A 19,215-nucleotide genomic window follows, 5' to 3' on the forward strand; every position below is an offset into this window, starting at 1 on the left:
TGGTATATTGTTTACAAATTCACCTGGTGCTTTGGCACTGAGCTGCCTGGAGACTTACCAGAGTTTGTACAATGGCATGATTGGTTGCGTTCATATGGGCGTTGAGTGGGAATGAGCACTCCCCATCACAGTAGTTGGCTGCGTAGCCCTTTGGAGCAATTATCCAGTCCTTTTTAGGGAAACAAACAGAATGTGATTCAACAGACAACTGCATGCAATTAAAAGCAGCTGAAAATTTTCCACTAACTTCTTCCTTGAGGGTGAAAATGTGTTTTCACTGAAACTGGTCGGGTTTTAGTTGGGTTTTTTTTCTCTTTTTGTGCGCCATCACTTTTCCATGGACACGGTGATTTTAATGTCCAAAGCATGGTGCACATCTATGTACAGCTCAACTGCCATGAACTAAGAGAAGGTTTTATCCCTAAAACTCCCACGGGGTTGCATTTGGGGGATTGTGGTTTGGAGCCCTTCATGTCCCAACATTTCCTGCAGCTTAGGCCCTCTCCCTGAACTACCTTTCCTAGGTTGAGTCACAGCCACAGCTGGTGTCCCCTCATGGAGAAAACCACATATGAGCAGGCACACAGGCACAAATCAACCAGGAAGCTCTGCAACAGGAATGTAAAAACACTGGTGTGCTGCCTCAGAGACAGCCTAGCTTATACACTCCTTTACAGGGACACTGCTCTGCTGCATAACAGCTTCTCCATATCTGCCAGACTCCTAAAGGAGGGGCAGGATAGCCAGCCTGAGCTGTGTGGGCAAGCAGGTGGCCCTGGTGGCAATCTGAGTGCCATGCTAGGCAAAAAGGGGACTCTTCACTGAAGAGCTAATAAAAACAATTACAGCTTCTCTGCTGCTGACACAAAAGAGCCAAAGGAAAATTAAAAGCAGCACCACTTAAAAGGAGACATTTTGTCTCGCTTGGTGCTGGGCTCTGCAGGTCACCTGTAGAAGGACGCACTGGTACATTTCTCATGCATGTATCTTTTAGACAATTTCCCCTCTACCTGACAATTACCTGTGTTTGCCTGAATTTTGTACAGCAGGCCTGAGCAGCCAGACACTGTTGCTGCAGCTTTGCTAACCAAGTTTGCTGTGAAGGAAATAGGAGTGCCCAACAACTGCATGGGGCTGTTCCCTGCCTTGATCATCTCCCTACCACAAGTAGGACTTGGATTCCAACTCTTGCAGTGAGCCCTGCTGGTCTGTGGCCTTCCTTTGGCAGCATCTTGCCTTTCTGCAAGCAGAAAGGTGAAGGCAGTGCCTTCAAGATCATGAACTTCTCAACTGGAATCCACTTCTTGCCCAAAAGCAGGGCAAGTAAGATAAGGAAGAGGTGGAAAGATTCTGCACAAGTGAAAAGTCACTCACAAGTAATGGAGAATGGGGAATGGAGTCAGCACACAACCACAGTTGCAGCTAGTGGGCTGGAGTTAACACATAAGCTACAAAAAATGCTGCTGTCCCATTAGCTGAAAGAGGACTTTCATGTATTGGGTATTACAGAAGCAGCAGAGACAGCCCTGGGATCCTGAATTATAACTTGGTAAAAATATTAGCTGATAGAAATGGGACCTCCCTCACAAGTGCTGAATGAAAGAATGAAAAAAAAAAATTAAAAAAGAGAAGGTGAGGGCATTCTGTGAAATGTGATGTTTGATTGCACTGTAGCCTGTCCTAAATAACTTACTGTAAACAAATTTCTGGCCTCATGGTGTTGCAACTAAACCCAGTCTTCAGTCTACCTACTGCAGGCAGTGCTAATTGTGGGGCAGGGATTGTGGATGATTTCAAACAATGGCCAAGGTTAAAATCAGGGTGATCAGTAGAAAAAAAAATTAGCTAAAATCACTGCTTAACATCAGATTGTTTTCCTTATCATTAGAGGTACACAGATATAAGCCTTTGCCCGTACCGTGACTCCCATGAGTGACAGAGAATGACTGTATACTTGAATCCCATAAAGTATCAAGCTTTCTCTGGATCTTATTAAATGTCACAACTATCAATATTTATTTGCTCTTCTCTGTGACTGGTTTTAGTGAGGAGGCACAAGGGACATTTTAAAGCATAATGGCAGACTCCAGTGGAATTACCGTGACACTGTTTAGATAACATTTCATAACAAAATGTCTGCTTTACCCAGAGAGAAACATCACACACCTGCCATCCCAAGTCTTGGAAGCTAACGTAAAGCTCATGCTTTCTGCACGCTGTTTTTAAGTCACTGCTGTTGTAATCTGTTAAAATAAAAAGAGCAAAACAAGAATTTAGAAAGTGAAACAGGCAGAGCATTGCTGGAGGCCGCAGCTGGTCAGATGTGTGCATGCTGCGGGCTCAGCAGTGAGAAATGATGAGCTCCCTCAGCAGCCAAAAGGATAAGGGTGTTGAGGGACATCCAGAGCAGGTCTGAAGCTTCTTAGATGCCTGTGGGAATGGAGGAACCCAAGTAACAGTGACTCGGTTATAATTCAGCTGTCTTTAAAGTGCTTGAAAAACACCTCCAGTAAAACAACTTCTTAAAAATAAATCTACTCCTTCAGCCCAGGATAGACTGCATCCCCACTGGGTGCTCACACTCACTTCCTTGGTTGCCATTTCCAAGATGTGCCGCCCTAGGCGGAGAGCTCAAACTGCACATTCACCGAGAAAGAGAATTACAGCCCCGGGAAGGTTAATCCTCACCTTGTGCCCCTGCACCAGTTTGCAGAAGTCCTCAAACAGCTAAGGTGTCCCACAGGCAGGGAACCCACATCCTCCTTCCTCTCTCTGCCTTATGCTCAGCTTGCCCCACTCATCTCATGTGACCCACAGCACCACTTCTGCCCTTGGACCTTTACAAACCATGCTCTGAAAAACATGTTTCTCCTTTCCATAAACTGCTCATCTGCAGATGACACAGCACTTGACATGCTCTCACCATTCTCTTGCTCTTCAGTGCCAATAAGAAGGAAGAGTGGCGACACAAGATGCAAAGCCCTGACCAGAGACCTTCTCCCTTACCATGGCGCAACGTATGAGAATCTTTCAACCATGCAGAGCTGCTTGCTCCTGATAATCCCACAAAGTACAGCTTTTGACAGTGAGTGGAATTTCCCATTTATATTTGGAAGGAGAGGAGGCTTAGCATGCGAACACCTGGAACCACAGTGAGCAGAGGAGCTGAGCAGTGACAGAGGGGCCTTTCACCCCCAGGTGGCTGCACAGATCCACCCTGACACGTGGTTGCTGATTTTGTCACACCTCACGTGGCTGCTGAACCTCAGCAGAACAGCCACAGAAACCACCCTTGCAGTGGGGTGACTTAGCCACCAGCTACAGCTGCTGATCCTGTGCTTTGCACTTGATGGGAAGCACGAGAGGAAGACATGGCAGCGAATTCAGCCAAGCAGCATGGGAGCTGAGGTCCCCATCCATGTTTTCCTCCCATGACTTTCCACAGGGGCCTTCTCCTCCCTCACAGCCCTCATTTGCAAGTAAAGGTGCTCCTGTCAGCAGGCAGATGCCACAGGCTGATGTGCCTGCCTCCTTGCTGCCCTGGACCTCTTGGCTCACCAGCCCCCTGGTGCCCCTAATGTGGCTTGAAAGGGCACCCTCCCCAGTGCAGCTTTCCCCAGATGTGGCAGCTGGGATAGAAAAATATTTTTAGTGACTTTTTCCTTGGCTCTGAATAAGCCTTTCTTTTTCTTCCCTCCAGCACCCCCCCCACCAAAGTTTGGGAACTACAAATGCAAATATTTATTCAAAAGAAAAACTATAATACTAAAAGCACATCCAACTGACATTAAGGGCAGCACAGCAGTCCAGCTGGGTACAGTTAACACTGAGGGCGGAAAAAAACCCTACACCTCAAACCCAGCTTCCCAACCACCAAAGATTAGAGAGTTGTTTTTAGAAGCAGTTGGGTTTTAAACTCTAAGGATTGCATTTCAGACTTTCAATAGCTTCGCTTCAATCATGGATTTAATCAGGTGAGCAGAGCTGGTTAACAGCCTGCTGCAGCATAAACATTAGCTCTTCCAGGAGCACGCGGTAGCAAGAGGGGGTGGGAGTCTCTCTATTCAAGTTTCCATTTTCAAACCAGACATACCCAGTAGAAACCAGGGTGTGGTGGTTTATTTCGGATGAAGCTTTCCAGTCCCTGGCTCAGCCCAGGAGCAAATTTCTAGCATGAGATGTTTTGAAATGATTTGGTCATAATGTGGGAAAACAAATGGGAAGATACCTTTAGTTATCAAAGGCTTTAATTTAAGTACCTGAAAACACAACTTCATTAATCTTCAATGGAAAATGTACAGCTTGTTTAGAGGAAAACCATCTGTATTTCACAGTGGAGCTGATTTATTCACAACTGAGTGGGGAAAATGATGCTACTTTCCAAATCCAGCTACAATTTACCCAAATCTGCAACAGGAAAGGGGAGAAGGCAAGGGAGGCAGAGAAAACAGGAGTGGGAAGGAAGGCTGCAAGCAATCACAAGTTTAAGAAAACACAGGGGCGGAAAAAAAGAGCTGCTTAACAAGCTGCACGAAGTAGAACATGTTATGAACATCTCCCCTCTCACACTACCCCCAAAAACTCACCTCAGCTCTCTGGTCAGAGTCACCTGATTCACGCTCTGCATGGAGCACTGGCTGCTCTCCATCCAAGGCAGATGCAGACAGCTCCTCCTCCCCACTTGTCCAGCCTCAGCCTTTGCTTTCCTACATTTCAACACACTAAACGTCCACTCTCCCTGGGTTTAACCTTCCCCATGTTTAACTCTCACCCCAACATCCCCTGACCTCTTTTCTTGTTCTGTGTTTGCCTACCCCATCTATTTTATGGAAGCTCCCTCAGCCCAACTTCAGGGAAGTCACAAACCTTTAAGCAACCCTTAGCAGTGGCTCTGTGAATTGGCAAAAAGATGCAGCAATACAGATGCACATGATCAGGACCCATTCCCTGCAGCTGGGGCCTTGGCATATGCCCTAGAGCAACGTACATTGGATGTACATCCAGTTACGGGCCTGAAAGAGGAGGAATAGACAGAGTCACAGGGTTTTGGCAGTGAGCTAAAGCTCACTGAGCTACTAAAGTTGGCTTCCACAACACATTTTCTCCAAAGCCTGGAAAGCAACATCAGCTACCCCAGGCCAGCGTGCTCAGCTGTTTTAGCCCAAATTGCCACTCAAAGTGGTTTGCAGCCCAAGGTCCAATTGGCAAGAGGCAAGAGGGCTTGTGTTCCTTCCCACCAGCCTTGCAGCAGGGAGCCAGGAGGGCCAAGAGCAGGCAGCCTGCAGTGGGGAGATGCTGCAAACAACTGCCACAGGGCTGCCCTACACTGCCACGGCAGAATTTGCAAGGATTCAACATCTCTGAGAGTTCAGGGAGCTGCTTTGGGAGCTCCTGTTGTCTCATTGTGGGTTTAGCAAAATTGTCTCTATTTTTTCCCCCTGAGCATACCAATTCAGAAACGCTAGCTTGGCATTTACAAGGCACTGCATTTAATCATACTGCAAACAATTTTGTCTAAAACAGAGATTTAAAAAAAGCTCAAACCCCTAGTTCTGCACTTAAAAATAACTCCTGGAGCAGCACAGTTATAACAGCACAGCTAAGATGGCTTGTCTCTGTGGTGCGTTTTTGTCTGCCTTCACCAGGACCCAAGTCTGACTTTCTGCAAGCACAGATGTTTCTCTTAAGGCTGGACACTGGCATGTGTGCTGCTGAAAAGGGCGAGAGAACAGCCTGACCCTAATGGTCTTCCTCCTACAGATCCTTATGCACCCACCTTAGATTTCCTATAACCTCTCCCACGTTAAGTGCTGGCAAAGAACATATAAATATTTATATTGAGGTCGATCCATCTGAGAACACCCTCACTGCTCCCAAGGTGCTAGTTTACCAAATTCCACACAGTAATTAATTGCTTCTGTGATTCAAAATAGCTTTGACAGAGGTCTCCAAGGCCAGCCCCTTCTTCTTGGTGTTTGACTTTGGTGATTTGTCCGGATAAAGCCGGTGTAAAGTGATCGCACAGTTAACAACAGCCCACTTCACATGAAAGTGATCTGCCTGGGTGGGAAGAAGGGGAGATACCAGGCTGACGTGAACCCGCATGTGAAGGCACACTCAGAAATGCTGGCCATGCTGCTCCAGTCTGCATCCAAACACTGAAGGGAAGACTGGCTGCCAGATAATGAAGTTTATTAACAAGGCCCTTGCCATCACAAAAGCATTTGGCCTTATTTGCCGTCAGTGTTTGTGCATGCTGCCCTTTGCAATATCTGGTTCTCATACACGCGGGGAAATCTGTCTGGTGCTGTGCATGTCTGCTGGAAGGAAAGGCCATTGGAAGGGCCTCTCCATTTTTCATGGAGCACCTCACACCAGTGCTGGGGGCCCTAGGGTGGCTAAAGAGATGGACCCAAAAAGGGGGTTTGCTTGAGTTTCAATCAGAGCAGCAAGTGCAGCCCAAAGTCAGGCATGCAATTCTCCCCATGAGGAGGGGCTGACAGGAAGGGATGTGCCTGAAGGGTGATTTGCAGAAGAGAAGGATTATCACCACCGGACAAGGAGATAGCCCTGTGCAGAAACCGCAAATTGTGGAGCTGGCTGCAGGGCAGAGGGTCACTGCCTCTTACCTCAGACAGTCCCATCTCCTTGGTCAGCTGCAGGGTCAGCACAACTCTGAGAGCACAAGTTCAACTCACTACAAGATTCAGCTTAGCAAGGGCCTCCAGGCCCTGCAAACAACAGCAGAGAAACACCTGCACGGTCCTCACACCCATCTTATTCCTCCATGTCCTGAGCCAGACCTGGCAGATCATTTTCTGCCTCAACAGATGAAAATATTCCCTTTTCTTCCTGCTCATCCTCCCCCTGCAGAAAAATTGAGGCTCCAGAAATGCATTGACGCAGGACTCTATGTCAAAGCAGTTTATAACCATGGGGGTTACTCAGTTTTGCTTTATATAAGCCAGTCATAATTACGTGTTTATAACACAAGGAAATAAGCATTCTTGGCAAAAAAATACAGACCATCTAGAATCTTGTGCCACAGCCATAGCCTTGGTATCTGAGCTCTTGGTACTGACTGCAGGACAACAATTGCACATCACAGGGAGCATCGTGGGGTCTCTTTGGGTCTCTTTCCCACACACAGCAGCATGCTCTCACCTAACTCCCTGCCTCCCCAGAACCAATAGCAACCCAGCAGCACACCTCATGCACTCCAAACTGATTGAAATACTTGCCATATCTAGACAGTAAATGAGATTTTTTAAAACATGCTACCCCAAAACAACTCACAGTATCTCTTGGGAAAGGGGTTCCTTTTTGGACTGAAAAGAGAAAACCCTGTGTATCGATTAACATAGAGGAAGGAAGCTTCAATCTACAAAAAAAACCATAAACACCAAACAACTGCCTTGCTCTGCAGGAGAGAATATGCTCTCAAGCCCTGGTAGGCAGCAGCAATCCCAGCTTGGGGAAGAGCACAGACCAAAATTTGACAAGACGTAAGATACAAGAGGAGAAAAAGATGCACAGGAAAGGAGATGCACAGCAGCATCCCAGTTCTGCGCCCACTTTGGGTCCAGATGCATCAGTGCATCCTCAGAAGAGCTAGGCAGTCTTCAGGATAATCCCTTGGCTTGCCTTCTGCTTCATCCTGGGGTGAATACTTCCCCAGCCCCACCATGCATCAGGATTTTTTTATCCTCACAGGTTAGAAAAAAAGAAAAAAAGCCCTGTGATCTCTCATGCTAAAACCACTTTTCGGTCATTGGTGCCTCTTGGGCTGTTAAATTAAGCACTTCTTAAAGAGAACAGAATCTGAGAGTGTCACACTTAGAAAGGAAAACAAGATGATGTAGTTTCTCTTTTCTAAACACAGAAACCAACCAAACATCCAAACATACATCTTAAGTTTAAATTCCTCCTTTTCCCCGCCTTAAATACACAGTCTCAACTATACTTTGTTGACTACTGCGCTGCCAAATTCCAGGTTTTAAATTAAATCTGGCCCAAAAAAAAGCCCATGAGACCACAGAATGCCAGCTATTTTTTCCCTTTTTGTCATTTTAGAATTTTATGACCTGATGTGTGGTGCAGCCAAGAAAGCAGCAAAGTAAAAATGGCCCTTTTTGCCCAACATATCTGCTCCCTCTGGGGCCTTGAATAACATTGCCTGATTTAATAGTGTGAAAATTTTGCTTCAGCACTGTGAAGTTTGCAGAGCTAGGGAGAGAAACTAGAACTTATCCTGACTCTAAGTGTCACAAAGCCCCGCAAAACAGCAATGCAGCAAGTAACTTTCCCAAAGCACTGTGAATACATTAAAAAATTGGCTCTTGTGAAGCCTATCTGAGTGGGAGAACTGCTTGCATCACTACTGGGCTTACAACACCCAGTTGAATAAACTACCTGTGCCCTTGGCAAGCTCATCGTGTAGGAAAGTAACTTGGAAAGCAGCTACAATGCCCAGCTTTAAAACTGCAGTGTGGAAACCTGAAGGAGACCAGGACCAGAGCAGGTCTCAGCAACTCACACCCACAGAAGGTGCTCTGATGGCAGATTAGGGGATTAACTGCTCCAGAAATGCCACACTGGCACTGGCCAGCCTCCTCTAGGGAGGTTGGGCTGCAGAACTGAGTTGCTCCTCCTGCCCTTAAAATCCACAAAGGGACATCTCACACCCAGCCAAGTCTGGCACTTGCATGGCATGGCATGGGAACCCACAGCCATGCTGCAGTGTGCACCACAAGGACATGCAAAGGCCACTGGTGGCCAACTGCTGCTGGCACGCACTAGCCCAGAGGGCAAGTCCATCACCATGATGGGCTGGAGCAATTGAGCTGAGTCAACACACAGCCATGCACAAACCCTGGCTGCCAGCCCTGGAAGGGCTCCCAACCTGGCTCTGTTCCCTTCTGCATGGAGCCACCTTGGGAGCAGCGTGGGTCACCCACAACCCAAACATGCAAGAGCAGGGGACACTCTGCAGAGTACCAACAGCTAAGTATCAGCAATGCTGGCTCATCTGCCTCTGCTGTGTTTGGACATAGACTAAAAAAGTACAGCTGCCTCTCTTCCTTGGGGCATGGTCATTTCTATACATGGGAAAAGCAGAAATACTATTGGAAACGAAGGGGGCAGCATAAGCAAATTAATCAAGCAACTTGCAATAGGCTGAAATGTTTGAGAGGAAAGAAGACACTCAATGAACAAAGGAGCTGTAGCACTGTGGTGATGGAAAACAGACAAGACTTATAAGACTCAATTTTTGTCAAAATGTCATTGTTAATCTATTGTCCCACCAGCCCATGACAGCACTCACAAGGCTGCTGTACAACACCTGCAACATGCAACCTCTCCACAGCAAACAGGCAAACTTCTCTGCCTGCCTGGAAACATGCTTCACCATGTGTACACTGAATTTCTCACAAGGTTAAAAAAACATAAAGCATCTTGTGCTGTTCTACCATGTTTTTCCAAAGAAAGCTGAATAAGGACTCTGCTCGGAACTCATATGTGCAATACCATAAATCTCAGTGTATACAGAGATGGAGTCTTTTAAATACTGCATGCCACAGGACATAATTCTAGACAAAAACTGCATAGCAAGCAACCTACAAGCACAAGAGTTGTGGTTAAAATACCTCACCACCTTGAATTCAATGGATGCAACTTCACATGGGGGTCTGGACTCCACGCTGGATTCAAGAGGACTCCTGTAAGTTTCGTTATGTGAGACTTCCTTTTCCAAACCTTGCAGAGGTAACCTATTCCCCCAAGGAAGAGCATCCCACCTCACAGCCCCCTTCTTGCTTCTGCACTCCAAAGCAACCAGAGCCATTAGAAAAAGTCATCCCAGCTTGTGCTGTATGATTACCCACGTTCCATGATTACCTGTGACACTGGACACCCTGGAAACGTCCTGAGTCTGGGTGGAGCGGTTCCGACTCTGCTGCCTGCGCCTGCTGCTCGCCGACCTGGTGGTGCGCAGGTGAACTTCACTCACCTTGAAGAAGGCCACCATGAAAGGCTGCTTGTCATAAGGGCCATCTCGCCCTACCAGGCCTGCTTCTCTGGGGTTTACACTGAAACCTTCAAGCCAAACAGAAAAGGGAGCGTTAGAGAAACTCTGCAGTTGGATTGCTCCTTTCAGCAATCTGGCATCTCCATAAGCAGTGTCTCCTCTCTTCCTGCTCCCACCCTTCTTTAAACACCAAACATTCCTTTCCTGCCACCTTGACCTATGGACATTTTTATGACAGCACTCCACCCATGCTGGACAAGAGATTTCACTGCAGTATCTGGTTCCTTGGCTCCCCTTTGGCATCTCTACTCCTGTTTTGGCATTAAGTTACATAGACAGATATGTAAAACACTAAACTCAGATGTGTCACGAAATTAGTTCTGCTGCCTGTGGAAGAAGCAGACATGAAATTAGGACACCTCTAGGGACAGCAGAGGGCAAAGACATGGTGTGCTTTTGTCAGGAGCACAGCAATGGGCTCTCAGCCCAGCTGGGGAGGTAGAGGCTGGCACTAACATTTCCCCAGCCCCTCTCATCTTGACATCACAGGTGTGTTCCAAACTCCAGCATGAAGCAATAGAAAGACAACAAGTTTGGAGACTGAAGTATAGAAGACAGATGTCACTGTCATATTTTTGGTCACCTTCTGCTCATCTAGATCCTCTCCATAGCTTAACTTCCAACACTCAATTTCAAGCTCTTTTGCAGTTTTTTCTTTTCCAGCTTTCAAAGTTTCTGTAGGCTGTGAAATGCTGTCACTGCAGCTGCCCCATACAGTGACCACATAATTTCTCCAGCAGTGCTCCCACGTCAGCTTTGATGAGATCTCAGCATCAACAGCAGCCACAGCAGCCAGGAGGGCTGCCATAAACCCACATGGGGAGGTACATACCCACAGAACTGCCTCTTCCTCTCATCCCTAAACCTCACCCCACATGGCATCCCTGCTCCATGGCCCCTTCCACCTGCAACCCAGAAACTGGGCCCCTTTCCAAACCCACCTCCACCAGCTGGTCCTGGTACTCTCTAGGAACACCTGACCTCACTCATGGGGAAAGACATGTCCATCATGGGACAGCCAGGAACTGAAAGCCCACCAGCTGTGCTCTCAGACTGCTTGCTCATGGAGTTGGCTACAGCTGCCTTATGAAGGTAGCGTGTTCACCCCGCCACATCCCAACTCGGTTGTGTTAGCACCACTTCTAGACAGCATCCAAGAGACCCAAGGGGTGACCTGTGTCACTTGCCCCACAACCTACCGTCCCGGGTCACCACACTCAGCTGCAGCCCCATGTTGTGCTGAGGGTTCATCACCCACATGTTACTGGTGGCAGTGACATCGAACTCCAGCCAGCCCTCCTCCGACGCCCACACTGCACGCGTGTCCAGCAGAAACAGGTCAGAGGCCCTGCAGAGGAGAAGGACAATGACAAGATTGTGATGTTGGGGATTCTCTCTTGTGGCTTTTGCTGTTACAGAAACAAAATCTGAAATAGTTCTAAGTTATGTTAACGTCTAGAAGAAAACCGAAACAAAACAATGTCCCAAATCTGCCTGTTTGTATCCAGAGTTTTGCCATGAGATGCACGTGCTTCCATGTGTGAAATTCAGGATTACAAAGGTTTTCACCGTTTTCTAGGATGGAGGAAAGCAATCCTACTCCACTTCTCCACCAGCAAGGGATTAATTAGTAAGACAGTCTGCTTCCTGAAGAGTGTAATGCTAGCCCTGGCTTTACTTCATTCATACATTTATTGTATTCATAGATAGTGGAACTACCAGCATGCCCAGGCATTCAACAGCTTTTGCTACAAAGGTTTCACGGTTTCAGCTCACCATACACAAACACAGGCCTTCCTAAACTGACCAAAAGAAAGAATCAAATAAATGACTGGCCAAGCATAAAACAGTTAAGGAAAATGAACCTCTGAAGGCCTCTAAAGACATTTTTCTGAAGCTTATCAACAAGGATTAGTCAGCTTGTTCCAAGGCTGCACCACCTTTGTGGGCTTCAGCCTCAAATGCTTTTAAGTCTATACCTTTTTTATAACATCAAATACTCACCCAAACTCCATTCAATGAACTCAGCCGCAGAAGCACACAGAGAAATCCCATTTACACTTGCTCGCTGTATTATAGATAAAACTTTCCTGTGCAAAAAAGCTACAATTCTTTCCCTTTACCTGTGGCCATCACCACGGAATGGATACCAGGCATCAGTCCCATCTTCACCTCTTTTCCCCCCTGGATTTTCTTTCTAACTATGTAAATAAGGAAACAGGGTACCTGTCTCTCCTACCCATCAAAGGTTATGTTCAGAAAAAAACATTTTGATTGAGTTACATTTTATTTTTGGCCAACTACTATGTCATACTGCCCAGCAGCTTGGTTTGCATGAGATCACACATGGAAAAATAAGCACTTAAGTGTACTAGGGCTCCTAATGCAGCTATTTTTACAGCATGGAGGCTTTCCTCCACCTCACTGGTAGCTGCACACTCTGTGGTTGACTCAGCAGCCTTTCCCACAGGAGTCTTTGCCACTGTTCTTCCAGTGGGAAGAGAGCTCAGAATCAACTCTGGCCTTCACCTCAAACAGCAGCAAGCAGCTAAGGCTGGCCAGCTGCTACCTGTTTTGGAAACCTTAAGGTTGAGAGAGCTGGGCTTTCCCAGGCAGGGTATATAAACTGCAGTGTTGCTTAAAGGCAACTGCAAACAGCAGCTGCAGCAGTGACCTATCTTTCCAGTTTTAAGAGAATTATGAACTTCTAGATCATTCCCACCTCTGAATTAAACACTGGGCCTCTCCAATGCCTGAAGTCAACTATACCTGAAAAGGGGTTTTCCTAGCACTTGTTCTGACCTTCCCCCTCACACCAATTGCTTTCTGATCTCTGTACTCTGTAACTCCTCTGCACAAGGGACGTGGTAAGAGCAAACCCTCCTGAACACTCAAACACACACACAGGAGTAGTCAGGTCTGAAAAAACCTGAAGAGGAGGCTGAAAGTTTATATTCTCATTGCCTTGACCTTTGGGAAGGCACTTGGACATCAGAGAGCTGTAAAGCCAAAATGGTCCATATGTAGCCCATTCCCCTGAACTCCAGGCAGGATTACCTACATCCACGTTATTCTTGAGAGATGCTTGCCTGACCTGATCTTGTAGACCTCCAGCTTCAGGAACTCTCTCATCTTTCCAGGAAATGGAATGGGTTTCATGTGACCTTCTTCCCCCCCTATATTATCTAACTTAAGGTCACAACAATATCCCCTTCTTATTACAATATCTTCAGTCTCTCCTTACAAGCCCTGTTTTATAGACTTTGACTACTCACTGTTTTTTATTGACCCAGCTCAGACCAAGACCTCACTGATGCTGAGCACAGTGGAAGGATAATCTTGATGCATCTCACAGACTGTGCCTCTACTCATACACCTCAGAATATGATTTTGGCTTCTTCACAAAACTCACACTGTTAACTCATGTTCACCTTGTGATCTACTATAATCCTGAGATCCATGCTGCTGAACCGCAAAGGACACAGTCATTCCCTAGGGTGTATCTACATCAATGATTTTTCATGTTGAAATGCAACTGTCCTTTCTACCAAATCAAATTTCCCCCCATCCCACCCCACCCCAGACTGAACTTCCACAATTATTAGATTACTTAAAATACAGAGCTGTCTTCCAATAGGTGTTCCCCAGTTTAGTGTCCTTCACAAATACAACAAAATTTCCTGACCAAAGAACAATTCTACCAAACAACAATGATCCACTTTATCCCAGTCTGTCACTCTCCCTTTGGAAAGATTTTGATTCCTTTGTAAAATGAAGAAAAATGGACAACTGAGCTTTCCAGTCCAGTTAACTCTCTGCAAGAAGTCTCATACAGGACTGGTTTTCAATCAGCTCTGCTGTTCAACTGACTTTTGCATTTTTCAGCTGGCTGAAGCCACTTGAAAGGTTCACCCCACAAGTATTTTAGGCCACAGCATTTGTGTAGGTAACGCATCCGAATGCTTTCTGTTTAAGCCTGTTTTCAATCAATATTTATCACCCAAGCCCCACCAGGCTGCACAGAATTGCATATAGTTCCTTACTAATTTCCATTTCTGCATGAAGGCTTTAAAAAAATACTTAATCACTTATTTCCAAAGAGAAAATTAGGGAGGAAAGGGAAAAAAAAAAGAAATAATTTACTCACATAATAAAGGCTCCCAACTATTTAACTGTCTTTACCCACTCCTTTATTTTTCCCAGAGTAGAAATCTTGTATGTCCCTCCCCCTTTAAGAAAATCACCTCAAATTTGGCCAAGCAGTAAGTACTTGAAAACCACTATCCACAAAGGCTCAACAGAGATTCAGAACTTAGCAACAAAATTCCCTGGAATTTTTGTATGCAGGGAACATACTTTCCCCTCATTTTCCCCTTGGTAAATCAAACACCATGAAACACTTGAGGGAAATCTGCTTTTTCCTACAAACACATTGCTAAGAGATAGCCCTGCTACTCCTGCAAAAAAAAGCCTTATGATGTCTGATCTTGGAATGGAAACTAGGAAATCTCCCAGGCTAGCCTCTGGTCAAAGGGAAAAGGAAAAGAAGGTCAAAGGGAAAGAATATCTCATTAGATGGGGAAAGATGGAGGGTTTTTGCAGTCATGGGGGACACAGAGACATGCAAGGACTAGATGGAGAGATCTCAGATAAAAAGACTGCAGAGAAAAAGGGATTACAAAGTTTTTTATCTACACAACAAGAATGAGGCCTTATAGCCATGTCCAAAACAGATATAGTTTAGGAAGCAGTCAGACACCATGGTGAAGAGTGCTACACATCAGTAGATGCAAGCCCACAGTCAAAGCGAAATATAAGAGTGGAGTGAGAAACGGATCATATACTGAGCAAGTCACACAAAACAAAGTATTAAATTTCTAGTCATTAAGTGATGACATTGATCCTGTGCAGTGAGGCAGGCAGTGGCCTTCCAAGAGGAAGCAGCAACTGTGTATGTGGTCACATTCATGGAAGGGTGTATGAAAGCTTCAGCATTTGAGAACAACAGAGACAAGATGGAACCAGAGGGAAACAGGAAGGGAGTGTGAGGAACAGGAAAAACTAGAAAAAGAAAGGCTGGAAGAAATGTTTGAGCCAGCATCATTGAGGGGAGGAAGGAGTATCTGCTCTTAGCATAGGCTGAAAAAAGCAGAGTCAGCCCAAAGTTTTCATGCCCAAGCAACCCCAGTTGGACATCACAGGACCTCTGGCATGTCCATAGGACATTAAAATTCAGTGTGCAGAAGATAAATTTCTTCACCAAGACAGGCAGCTTCTTAACATATCCTCTGTGTAAACCTGCCTCTGGGATTTTACACAGCTACTGCCACCTCATTGTCACTAAGGTGCCCAACAGTCTCATCTTTATTTTCAGTGTGCATGACCATCTGGATGAGTTCAGTTACTGATTTCCATAATAATATTGCTGCAGGCATAATATGTATTAACCTTCTTTTATTAAAGGGAAGCAAATGAGTGGGAGAAATAGAGGTGATGAGCTGAAACAACTTTCCTGATACAAAAGAGGATATTAAATAGGAAGATGCAAATCAGAGACTCCCAACTCGAAACAGGAGCTCTTTGCTTTGCATCAAGGCTCTGAAGTACAGCTAAAGTCTCAAGAAATAAATGGGAGTGTTTCCATGGCCTTCAGAAGACTTTGCAGAAGGACAGAGAAGCAAAGGTCAACAAAGCAATCACAAGAGGCTGCAATAAACAGAAAGGAGTACACAGTTTACTGGAGAAATATGGCCTGTGTAATTCAGAAGGCAGGATTTAGCTCCAGCGTCCTCAGAGAGCAGATTTGTCAGATATAAATATCAAATATAGCTACTATTCTTAATGCCAGCATCCCAACCATGTACTCAGGGCATTTATAGGAGAAACAGCTTGCATTTAACATCAGTACTTTTCCCCCTCTAAGATAAATATTTTGTTAGCTGAAACCTCTGTGTAAACCTTTCAACAAAGTGTCTCTGGGTGTTAATTCTCTTTAATTGAACACTAATTAAATTAAAATTCAGTCAAATTAGTAACCAGGTCAAGTGGTTTCTCTTAGTTACTATACTTAGTGAAATGTTCACATTAAAATAATTTCTCTGTTCTGGATACACATTACAACATGGAACTTTGCTACAGGAAAAACACCAAAGCTATAAAAAGCTAAATTTAAAGAAGCATCTGTTGAACTAGTTTTTTTTTGTTTTTTTTACTTTCCCACCCTCCCTGGCCTTCTTTCCCCGAGCAGGCAGAAGTTTTACCAGGGAGACAGTGAGAACAAACAGAAATCTCACCTTCAAAATGACCAAGTTAAAGGTCTCATATTTTAATTACATGTCTTGGAACAACATTTTTGGCCCAACTTCAAAGCTTGCAATTACCCAGGTGTTTAAAGGATTGTTACGCATCAACAGCCATTTACCAAAGCATTAATTACTATAAGTCTCTAAAACTTTCCTCAGCTCAACCTTTTTGTTTATTTTTCTTCAAAGACAAGTTGACATAATAGTCTAGACTGCCTAGCAGCAGTTTCTCAAAAGGGAATTTTGCACAGAAGTGTGTGGAATCTACATTTTAATTAACGCACTTTCTAAATACTCTTCTGCATACCTCAGGATCAGAGTCTTTAGTTTGCATTGACATCAACTTTCTGTAAAAATTACCCTGCGTATAGCAGACTAACAAGATTATTTGCTCTTATCCACTTTCAGTGGGCAAATAACTCTTACCCACAACTGACTCTGCCTTACAGAGTTGGACAGAGCTTCACATAAACAGATAAAACTTTGAAACTGCAGCCTTTTCAGACCTGTAGATCTCCCATCTTGCTGTAGATGTAAGCACTACTTTGAATTTAAAATTGTTTATTGCTTACAAAATGGACCTTATGTGGAGCTCCCACGGCATGAGGTACTGCCAAGAGATGCAATGCAAAACCTTAACAACTTAGTATATCTCAATGGTCAGCACTCCAAAGATTTTACAGCAGCATAGAAAATTTGATCTGTCAGTGCTCCCCTGTACAGAGAGCCTCAGGCAGGGGAATGCCAGCACCTGGAGTGAGCTGCCATGGAAAGCAAAGGTAGTCTCTATTGTTTCATGAGAAGTGAGATTCAATTTAGCTGTCCTGAAGTGGCAGTGCCATCTGCCAGAGGGCCAGGAGAGATGTACACAGCCCATAAGAGCTTCTTAGAAACAAGGAAGGAAATATGAAGAAATGTCAACCTATAAATGAAGTTGCATCCAAGATAGTATAGAAGACCAGTAGCTGGGCACTGATTTGCAAGGATTGACAGCCAGCAGAGGAAAAAAAGCACGGAGAATGAAGAAAAAGAATGGAGATGTTGGGACGCTCTGGAGGGGGTCTGCATTTCAGCATAGGGAGGAGAAAGCCATCCTGGATGCCTCCAGACATGGAAAGGCACTAGAAGGGATGGATAGGCTCAGCTGTGCACCTCCACTGCTCTGCTGAGTGCCCCTGTGCTGAAAAGGCTCTCCTGTATCACCGTGTGCATCACCCCTGGCAGCAAAGTCACCAAGGGCAGAGAGTTAAGTCTTCCAGAGCAGCAGGGTGAAATTCAGGTTTCAGAGCTGTCTCTGGCAAAGAGTGGAAAATCAGAGCCTAGAGCCAGAAGACACCAAGGCCATGAGAAGTTCAACTTACAGGTCTATGATAACCCCCAGTAAAGTCAACACAGATATTTGAGTGCAAAGGTGTCCCAACCCATACAGCTTAAGGTCTTGAGCTTTACAGATCTGAGGGATGAATATTTTACCAACCAGAACATAATTAAAAAAAAAAAAGAGAGAGAGAGAGAAATCATCCCAAGTCACAGGGATAAGAGATGTATTTATCTTCTTCTTTTTTAATTACAATTCTTTAAGAAAAAGGGGTATTCTAGATGTAGTGATGGCTACAGTGCTACACTTCAGTGTTTAAATGCAATTTGACGCATGAAGATGGGGGAGAAGGCAAAGAGGTAGATTTTATCTTTGTCCCTTAAGTAAAGAAATAAGGCACTGATATGGCATTCTTTAGTTTAGACAGAACATGCCAGCTGGTTATGGAACCAGCAAGTTTCATCCAGAGTAACTCTGACTTTCAAACTACTCTAAACCAACCAGCCTAAAACACAACAAATCACATACCCACAGTGGGAGCTGAACTGAGATGCGGACAGACACTTCTCTATAGCATCATGGAAACAGCTCTATCATATACAAATATATGCACACTATATACAAATCTGACCCCAACTTGAAACAGATTGATGCTAGCTTTGTCATTTGTATTACACAACCCATTCCAAAACCCAGTCAAGGAGGGTTATTTATTTTCTAAGCTATAAACACTGCCGTTGAATCAATTTGCCCTTTAGATTAGAAGCTCGGATCACATTTGTATAAATATCCTGTTGCAAAAAGGAAGACTTTATTACCACTATAACTGGCAGCTAAAAGCCAATGAGTGCCTTAACCCTTAAGGAATTGTGTTCAGTAGAACAAGAACATGGTCCCCGGGCAGTTGTTCTGCAGGGCACACTTATGTCCACATGTGTCCTTTCACGTAGGAGGAATCTTCCTGACCATCACGTCCTCATATTTCATTCTGGGTGCAAACGAAACTGTTTAATAAACTGACCATTAAGGTACCGTATCTTCCTTTGATCACTAACACAGGCCACTGTGTTTTTCATAGATCAGTTGTTTGGACAGTGTGGGAGTGTTTTGAGGTCTGCATTAGCAGGATATTTACACTTGAAAACATACTGATGATCCAAACCAAGGACTAACGTCTTTGATCAACCATAAACTGCCTTCCCTAGTCCTGACCTGACACCCCTCTGGGTGAGGGCATGGAAGTTCCGAGAAAGAAACTGTTTAAATAATGATCTGTTTTCAGGGACAAACTCATTTCTTCCCTTCCCTTGTAAAGGTCTTGTTTACATGGCATTCCACTCCCAAGAGGCATCAGAAATGACAGAGGGCTTTGCTGGCTCTCCCACAAAAACCAGTGCTGCACTTTAGACTCAAGCCTAGGTGCCAGGTTTAGCTGTGCATTGGTACCACACAAGGGAGGAGAGTTGAGGCTGTGTAGCTCCTGCCTGCTGAAATTGAACAGTCTGTCA

General features: G+C 45.0%; 1 protein-coding gene across 1 annotated transcript in view; it reads right to left on the reverse strand.

Moving 5' to 3' along the window:
- The window catches only part of BMP6 (bone morphogenetic protein 6), an 88,190-nt gene that overhangs the window by 1,449 nt on the left and 67,526 nt on the right, over positions 1-19,215 (reverse strand). Inside the window, exons 3-6 of the mRNA XM_085051942.1 lie at positions 11,287-11,435; positions 9,898-10,095; positions 2,167-2,243; positions 59-169 (exon numbers count right to left, since the gene is read on the reverse strand). Of these exons, the coding sequence (XP_084908068.1) occupies positions 59-169; positions 2,167-2,243; positions 9,898-10,095; positions 11,287-11,435 (535 nt within the window). The remainder of the gene's footprint in view (positions 1-58; positions 170-2,166; positions 2,244-9,897; positions 10,096-11,286; positions 11,436-19,215) is intronic.

This window comes from Lichenostomus cassidix, chromosome 2 (assembly GCF_008360975.1).
Source record: "Lichenostomus cassidix isolate B80296 chromosome 2, HeHo_3.0, whole genome shotgun sequence".
Taxonomy (NCBI): Eukaryota; Metazoa; Chordata; class Aves; order Passeriformes; family Meliphagidae; genus Lichenostomus; species Lichenostomus cassidix.